At 42.3% G+C, this 8,603-nt stretch overlaps 1 protein-coding gene across 1 annotated transcript; it reads right to left on the bottom strand.

The window, feature by feature from the left end:
• Positions 1 to 3,092, bottom strand: T265_10863 (hypothetical protein; the record flags this gene model as incomplete). The annotated part of the gene is made up of 4 exons (XM_009177353.1): positions 1 to 60; positions 110 to 294; positions 2,082 to 2,175; positions 2,988 to 3,092. The coding sequence occupies 4 exons, from the start codon at positions 3,000 to 3,002 to the stop codon at positions 1 to 3; spliced, it is 354 nt and encodes a 117-aa protein (XP_009175617.1).
• Between the last annotated feature and the right edge of the window lie 5,511 nt (positions 3,093 to 8,603).

The raw sequence follows: 8,603 nt of genomic DNA, 5'->3' as shown, positions 1-8,603 counted from the left end.
TCATATGCACAACTTGGGGACGATCCACTTGACAAGAATCGATAAGCAGATGCACATTACCTGCAAACGTGGGTCGACGCATCGACAAACAAATAAGTTATCCGCTCACCGCGACGATGGGAATCACCAAGGAACCCAGAGCAATCAACATGACCGGTTTCTTCAAACTATGATGCAGTCCCTTGTTACAACCTCTGAGATAGTTGCTGTTTAATTCCGTGAACATTTGAGGACATTCTAGTGCACCCTCTCCAATGTGTCCCTTCTTGCAGCAAGGTGCAGGATACGGGATTACTAAAAAACAAAATAGAAATTAAAGCAGTTATTCGCGCCGCACAGCATCACACACTATGCCGTTATACAATTAACAAATCATTGCTCGTAAATTTTGTCACGGAAAACGTCATAGGGAATCAGATTTTTTAAAAGCAAGTTTTGTGGTAGCACTGTACTTGTGCTTTCTTACTTGTCCTTTTTAGCGGTTACATAATGTAACACCACAACATTTGATTCAAACCGTCGAAAGTCGAAAGGAGAGATGGTACATGGCAGGTGAATAATGCTTACATGAGGCTATCGTTGCTTGCGCTGTCTCTTAAGTTGACCGGGTACAAAATCAGATACAAGATAACCCCGTAGCGAATCGCTAGCTGAGTACGGGTGAAGACGTTCTGGGGATTGCCTATCGACCGACAGTCGCTAATATACTCCACTGTTTGGATTCATTCATCCGCTAGTGCATTAACTATCCTCCTTTGTCGTCAAAATGACATTTCACGGAATACTGGATGACGATGTAAAAAGCATACATCTTCAAATACTCATCCGAAGGGTTCATAACAATTTATGGATATCAAATCGCATGAGGCCCCGACATACTCCGTCAAACCAGCAGTAAACGCTGAGTAACTAAGCTTATCACTTTGATCATTATTAGCTTTCCAATCAACGCAAACAGCCGTATTTCTTTTTTTATTGACTTCTGTCGCAAACATTAGCGCATTTGTCTTGGGGTTCAGTTTTAACAGGATTTTTGTGTATATTGGTTTTTTTGTACAGCTCGGATTAATCTGTTTTCGTGGTCGTCTGGATAAACGCCCAAAATGGTCCATCAACTCTCGGTTTGAATATGTGGTCGTCACATTTAAACTGATGGCTCGCTGTGGCTCATTCCTCCGAAGCTTTTTCTGCTTCAGTAAGCTATGGAGCAGAAAACGTAGTACAGCGAGTCTACCCCCGACCGGATGATGTTGTACTCAATACCTTGTGGCACAGCCACATGCAGTTTTATGTTCAAGGTCACACAAGAGCGAATAAAAACACTGTTGGATTTTGGTAATCCTAACGCAAACAAACGAAGCATTGTTGCCACCGGGTCTTGCCCAATACGTTGAAGCGGAAATCACCTTTATCGATGGACTAGTTAAAAAGGCCTGGTGAGATACCACGTCAGCAGTTATCATGGATAAGTTTAAAGTGAGGGTCCTACGTATGAGTAACCTGAAGGTGGTAGATGTGTAAGCGGAACCCCGTAAGATACGCTTGTTACCCCCAAACACTGGTTGAAATTCTAAGTAAAGTTTGATCAGGCGATTTTATCACAATGGACGGTCAAACGTCACTCTGAAACTCCGCGCAAACTACTTATTATACGCATTACATTTTTCGGAGACACATGAGAATTCCCGAGAGATATTGCACTGTTCTGAACTAAAAACAACCTTGCGTAACTCCTGAAACACTATTGGGCAGAGATCAAACGGGAGCGGAAAGTAACAACTTTCGTTCTCACATAAGTACATCATATTTTCTTTGTAATGTACTAAAGGTTGCTGTGCTGAAAATCCGTCGACAGCCCACGATCGGTTTCGCCCTTTTTGGGGCTCTTCAGGTAGGCGCAGTTCCCGGGTTTCCGTCAACCTTATGTTTTACTTGAAACCAAATAGCACAGAATTGATCGTGTGATCCTGCCAACAAAAAACAAACTAAATCAATGAGAAGAGTTTCAAAAGCATCAAGGGGAGCAGTAAAAAAAGACTACCAAAATGGTCCGGAAAATTAGGCGGACACCAATTACTTACGTGGAAAATTGTGCCCTCCGTATGAGTCTCTGTGTGTGAACTGTGCACCCGTCGCAAGAAAATCCGTTCCATTGTTATATCCGCAGCAATCAAACTGGAGCAGAACGAAGGGGAGGATGATGTTTGGATTGTGCGAAAAGAAAAGACAAACACATTGTTGGGAGGAAGACGCAATTTTTCTGTTTAGAAGCCAGGTTATCAAACGTTTCGACACCGTTTTATAAATCTGACACAAGGCATACTCAGCCATTCGGTCGATCTCCGCAGGGTGAGTTCGTAGGCCGCTAGAAACATAACGTATTCTCGTAATTCTATTGAATTTTTGTACTACTGATTTGAGTCGGTAAGTATTAAAACGTTCTCGAACGACAAGTTGACCATTTGCAACGGATCTTCGATTAATTAATGGTCCAGCGATCCAAAGAAAGTTAAAAATATGATATAATCATCAGCAAAATTGGATTTATTGGACTACAAAAACCTGGGCGTTTAAACTAGCAACCTTTCTGAAAGCATCCGTTCTGGGGTCAACTCCACCGTCTTATCCACTCGGACGAGACGGACAAATAGGCAAGCAACAGTGGACATGTCTCCGTTTACTTTAACCGTCGGGTTGGCCAATACGCTGTCGTTAGACGCCTCATAACAATGCACCAAAGTGGTTGTTTCTTTCTTACAGGGCACTACAAATTCCAGCAGCTGATTGATAATACGGAATAAATCAGCAAGTAAGATGACATGCTCTTATTTTCCCGTTGAAAACCAAAAATTTCCATGAACACTGTTTCTTGTTTCGTAATCCACACCACAAATGGTGTCCGAAACTGTCCTTGGTAGAAGACAGGTTACAAAATTGTTTGAAACTGTGGAACAAAAACAAATTTTTGTCTCGTTTGCGTGACTCACCATTGTCATTATCATTCCGAACGTGACGCTGAACGCTTCACCACTTTCGATTGATTTGTAGTATTTCGTCAGGTCATGTATTTCTTTATTGATTTTCCTTAGATACTGAACAGAAAAGAGCCAATCGGTGAATACTTCGGGTTGCAAGGCAACAGTTGTATCAAGGATAGAACCTCACTTAACAGGGAAAGGTCAACCGCCGAACGTCTGCTTCGAATAGATATTTGCTTTCGACGAGAAACGAATGTTAGATAGCCTTCCCTGAAAGATTTTGTTACTGAAAGAGTCGAAGGTAGGAGATTTGTAACCTAGATCACATCGAGATCGTTTCGGCCGGTGAGCGCGGTAGTTTTGTTTGATGCTCATGATTCCGTTTACACTAACAATCCAGAGAACAGCATTTTCATTAGTGGTGAATATGCGCAACAAGCACAAAACATTTCTTTAGCCTGCGAACGCAGGAAATTTGTATTCTACGTCCAAACCCACGCCATACAGACCCCTCGACTACCACATATATGAACAGTCTGAAACATGAAGTTCAGTAAAATCTCCTTTTTATAAGGAATCTGATGACAGTGAAAGAAAGAAAATTGGCTGCTAAAATGAGGCGAAACGTTTGTCACAAATTTTGTCGATTAAAACATGTATGGACTCTTATTTGTAGAGCTCTCATATCATCCAAGTATTCAATGTCACATATTGCCACCTTATTGATGATGCCACGAGAACAGATATTTCATCGTAGGAACATATCCCCTAGAGTATCATTTGCGTTTCGTTTCTAAGGTCCATCTTTACCAACACAGTGTCACCCGACAGGAAGGCCAAACGTTGCATGCCTCTTGAGTTAACCGTTACGTTGGAAATCAAGCTTCACTCCGCCCTGCATTCCTTCCGCTTCAGATCATCATCTACCCCGCATAAGCATCATGTTCAACAAGACTGCCACCTCCAGGTATTTTTGAAAAGATGTGCAGGTGAATCGGTGTACTTGCAACTATGAATTGTTCACCTGCAATTTTCGGAATTGGCTTTATGGAAAAATCATTTCCTGTTATGCAAAGCCACAAGTTGTCAGCCCACGGGCCCTCTTCAATAGGTTTGTGTCCTCGATCAACCCTGTTTTACTCTCTTTGTCTGTCTTAAGATGGCACCTGGATTAGACACACCGGTTTAAGGGTGGGAGAGGGAGACTTGAAGCGCCGTCCTCTGCGCTTCAAAAGTTCTCAACATGGCCCCCAAAGACATTTGAAGTGAATCGATCTCACACCGCTTCTTTGGTCTTGTTAGCATTATTTTAAGAACATTCAACGAAAATCTTTTTAAAAACACAGCATTTTGAAAGTTTTAACACAAAATTTTAGCACAAAATTCCCACGAAAATAACTCTGTTATTCCAGAGTATTCACGTATCGGGCGCATTTAGTGGAAAACCTGTTTGCGAAACAGTCCAGTTCTCAGCTCTCGCCTGTATCTCAGCTGAATCTCTCCCATTTTTGTGTTTACGCCTACCTGACGAGCTCAAAGACGAGCGAAACCAATCGTGGGCTTTCGAAGCGATTGCAGCAATTTTTCGAGTCCTCCCTTCTCCGTGAGAGCTAACGTACTTTGTCCTACTTGCGCAGCCTAACTGCATTATATTCCGTGGATCGGGTGCACACATCGATGATGTCCTACGAAACCATGGAAACAGCATGGTTGTTGCTTTGTTCAATTTATTTGCAATCGAGATGCATTCACCAATCGAAATGATATCATCAGTGCTTTTTTAGGGAGCCTGGTGGTGGATCGGTGTTTCTGCCAATCGCAATAGCTTGCATAGCATTGAAGTGGTATATTCAGACAGTGGACCTCACGTAGACGGCTAACAAAAGAGTGGTGTTCACTCTACAGCCACGTGGTTTGGGTATAACATCAAAACGTCAATTAAAAATATGAATGCATAGAAGCGAGAAAATAAGAAACTCAGCTCACGAGGTCTTCGTCCGCGAAATGTGTAACTATTAAGACGCAATGGGCCAAAGCAATGAAACCGACGATACATGCGTACTGAAACAAAGATATTGGTAAAATTCATTGCAGTTAGTACCAGCTAGCTCTGTGAACTTAGCTAGAAATGTGAGATCGTGAATCAAAGTCCACATCGGAATCTCGAAAGGCCTCATGCAAGGCATCAATAACTACCAAGCTGGAGTTGGCTAAGTCTAGCGGTGGAGGACTGTAGTAACCGGTTCGATTTGTCAGAGTGTGCGTGTCCGTTCGTCAATCATCCACCGACCTGACCTGTGACTCTAGTGGCTGATTGGATGCGTGTCCCATTGGTTGACACGCCTGTGTGTCTATCCATCCATCATCAGAGAACTGTCTGTGGGATGACCGTACATGAGACTCATTTATTTGCTTACCCGTTACAAGGCGAAACTGCTCGGCCGCGTGTACTCAGTACACCCATGTCCTTAAGTACGCGTTCTCTGACCTTCTTTGAACTTACAGTAGTAAGCAATATCATTCCAGTGTAACGTTGAGCTATAACAGTGAGGCCGTTTTTATCTCCGTCTACGTTAGCCTGAGAAACCAACAGCGACTGAAACATGAGGCGGCCTGGTACAACAAAATCAGTCGCTTGAAAACGTCACAAACGGAGGTTTCGGCTGGGTTCAGGTGAGTCTTCCAGGTGAGTCTCTGGAAAAACCCAATTATTTTGCAAATGAGTGTATTTCGCCAACAGTGTTTTCCTCTAACTCATCAAGCTTTGTACAGTGCCTATTAGTGTTTTCCACAAATGACAAATTTGTTTTTATACAATGAGAGCTTTATGACGAAAATTTTCCAGACCACCAAAAGCTCAGCACTAATCCAAAGATTTCCGACCCGTAATTCATAAAAATTGTAGCATACTATTTGGGTTCTTATTAATTCAAGTTGAACTGATTTGATTTTCTGGAATCTTCTAAGGATGTTCTTCCAGCATCGCGTTTTATTGTCACTTACAGCGAATAATGGAACGTCTGCCAAGAGACCGAGACAAATGCATTCCGAGCTGAAATCACAGACCCAGTGGAATATCCCTAAAAAATGAATTCTATAATCTTTTTCGATCAACTTCGCCATCAGTGTGCTATTCAACCACTGTTTGTGATGGATCCGATCGATAGTGGCTTTGATTTCCTCAACGCAATTCTGTCAAATATATAGTACTGATACGTCACACTACCAAACATGTGAGAGCCTTTATGCTACCCTAAAAATTTGACGTTCGCTCATTTTAATTTTGGCCGATAAAGGAAAGTGAGTTCACAGCCACCTGCAAGGCGAAGGGTACTGATATATACTGATATAGCATACCAGACGAAATATTCTGCCAAGCGATCTCTAGGAAGCAACTTTCGAGAAAATACATCAGCAAATTTCTCTGGCATAGTTGTGGCGAATTCCTGGCACTCGTACTTTTCACGAAGATATGTCGAATTTGGCGGTTGAACCGTAGTGGAATACTCTGTTTCACTCAGCAGAATTCCAGTTATCTCAAAATCATCAGTGTGAAAAAATTGGTCCAAGCTCAAATCAAGCCGTATATAGAATGAAATTTTTAGCTGGTTCACTTGAGATTACCGAGGAAATTTAATTGTCATGGTCATATTACTGATAATGAATGGATTTCAAATTAATTTACGATCTTCAAAGTTACAAAGGGAATTTTTTGCCTAGATTTTCAGTCAAGTATTTGGTTATTTATGTAAACCTCATTTAAACTCCGATTCAATCTTTACCGTTTTATTCAGTTCACATTCGTTTCTATGATTGGTTTCAAAGACCTGCACATCCAAGGACGCGACGCGTCACGCAGTTTAGGCTTAAAGTTTATCCACCTGAAGAGAATCGTACAAGGACACTTCGAAAATGACATTGCTGAAAAGTGAACAGTTTTCTCTGGCCTTTTGACAATGAGGGATACTTCTGAGTTTTGCATATCAAATATGACAGATTGATAAATTTATCTTCTGTCAGTCTCCCCAGTCAATTAGACATTTATTCATCTGGGTCAAGCCGATCATGAGTTCGGATTTTTTTTCTCCTTTCCATCAATGAAACATCTACGCAGGGTCATTTTATCCGACTTAGAACACCGACTGAACTCACGATTATGAGCATTGCTTTGACACGGCAGCAGACGCCAACAAAACTGAAGATGGCGATCACAAAAAAGCAAACCCCGATCACAATCGAGGTGATTCCAATTGGACCTGTGAAAATAAAAGATTCACTTTTGAGGGTAACGTTTTGTAATAGGCAACCAAACCTTGCGTTGTAAAGTATGTGCAACAAAACTTACGATCTTAATGACCAGTGATAGTGAAGCGATTTCACTATTATCTCACTCAAGACTTGGAGAAGCCACTTAAAAGAAGTCTATTTTGCAAGACGACCTCTTATGTAATATTCCACTGCGAGGCATGAAAGTGCAGCTTTTCACTCCCAGTCGGTTACAAAAGTGAGAAATACCAACTCAACAAAGCGTGCTTATGTGAGGAGATTTTGCAAACTTAAACCGAGATTTCGTCCTTCAAGTAAAGTCAATTGATGCTAAAATTCCAAGAGGCACTGTACAACACCCGTATCCTCTTTATCATTCATCATCAGTGCACTTGGGATGGAATCAGAGGGTTTCACACTCCCGACCCTACAGTCAGTGGTTGAACACTAGACGGTTTGACTACAAGCTGTCGATATATCAATGGTACTGAAAATAAATTGAAATTCAGATGCGTCCAACGTGCGTTGGTGGAGTAGTGGCTACACGCTGGCCTCGCATGTCAGATGTCTGGGGTTCTAATCCCGGCACGGCCATTGGATATGCACTGCTGATGAGCTCTAATAAGAGCGAAACTCGAGTCCAGTATTTCCCTTTGGTGTGGACTTACCGGAATATTACGCCGGAACAAGAACACGGCCGTTCAGACGAGAGTGGTGTGGCTATAAACAAAATTGAAACACCCTGAAATTAAGGGCAAGCCTGTGAGGTGGATATCAGACCTCTCAGTATTTAGTTTTTGTGAACCTAATAATTAAAGTCTCGTTGCCGTTATGATTACCGAATTAGTTGGTTTTAGTCTGCTGCGCTCCACGTATGATGTTTAGTGAAGACAATCTGGTTCATTTCCCATTATCAAGGGAATCCGCTGCAACAATTCGCAACAGTTACTTCACCACGAGAAATGTGGTGATCAACCTCTCGGAAAGAACAAAGCTATGTCTTCTAAGGTGGGCTGACTACCCTGAAGAACGAGTAAGGTCTTGCTGAACGGTAGTGCAGCTCTGTATCGGTCCCTTGGCTTCCTGCTTCACCCACTATGGTATGTCAAAAGGCACGGTAGCTCTACACAGCCCTTTATGGAGACAAAGGAAAATGGTGTCACTTGTATTTATTGGGTAATCACAGAGTGTTCCACAAGGTCGTGCTAGAATCTCAGTGAGAGGACGAGAAGCGTCGGGTCAAGGATGCCCGACCAGGGTTGGATGGCATTCTAACCAATCAGGGCATATCTTCGTTTGGTCCGTGTCCTGCACGTGACACATCCGTCCAAATGGTGTGATGTTCGGTTAATAGAGACG

This window comes from Opisthorchis viverrini (genome assembly GCF_000715545.1).
Source record: "Opisthorchis viverrini unplaced genomic scaffold opera_v5_413, whole genome shotgun sequence".
NCBI lineage: Eukaryota > Metazoa > Platyhelminthes > Trematoda > Opisthorchiida > Opisthorchiidae > Opisthorchis > Opisthorchis viverrini.
This window is presented reverse-complemented; position numbering and strand designations above follow the sequence as displayed.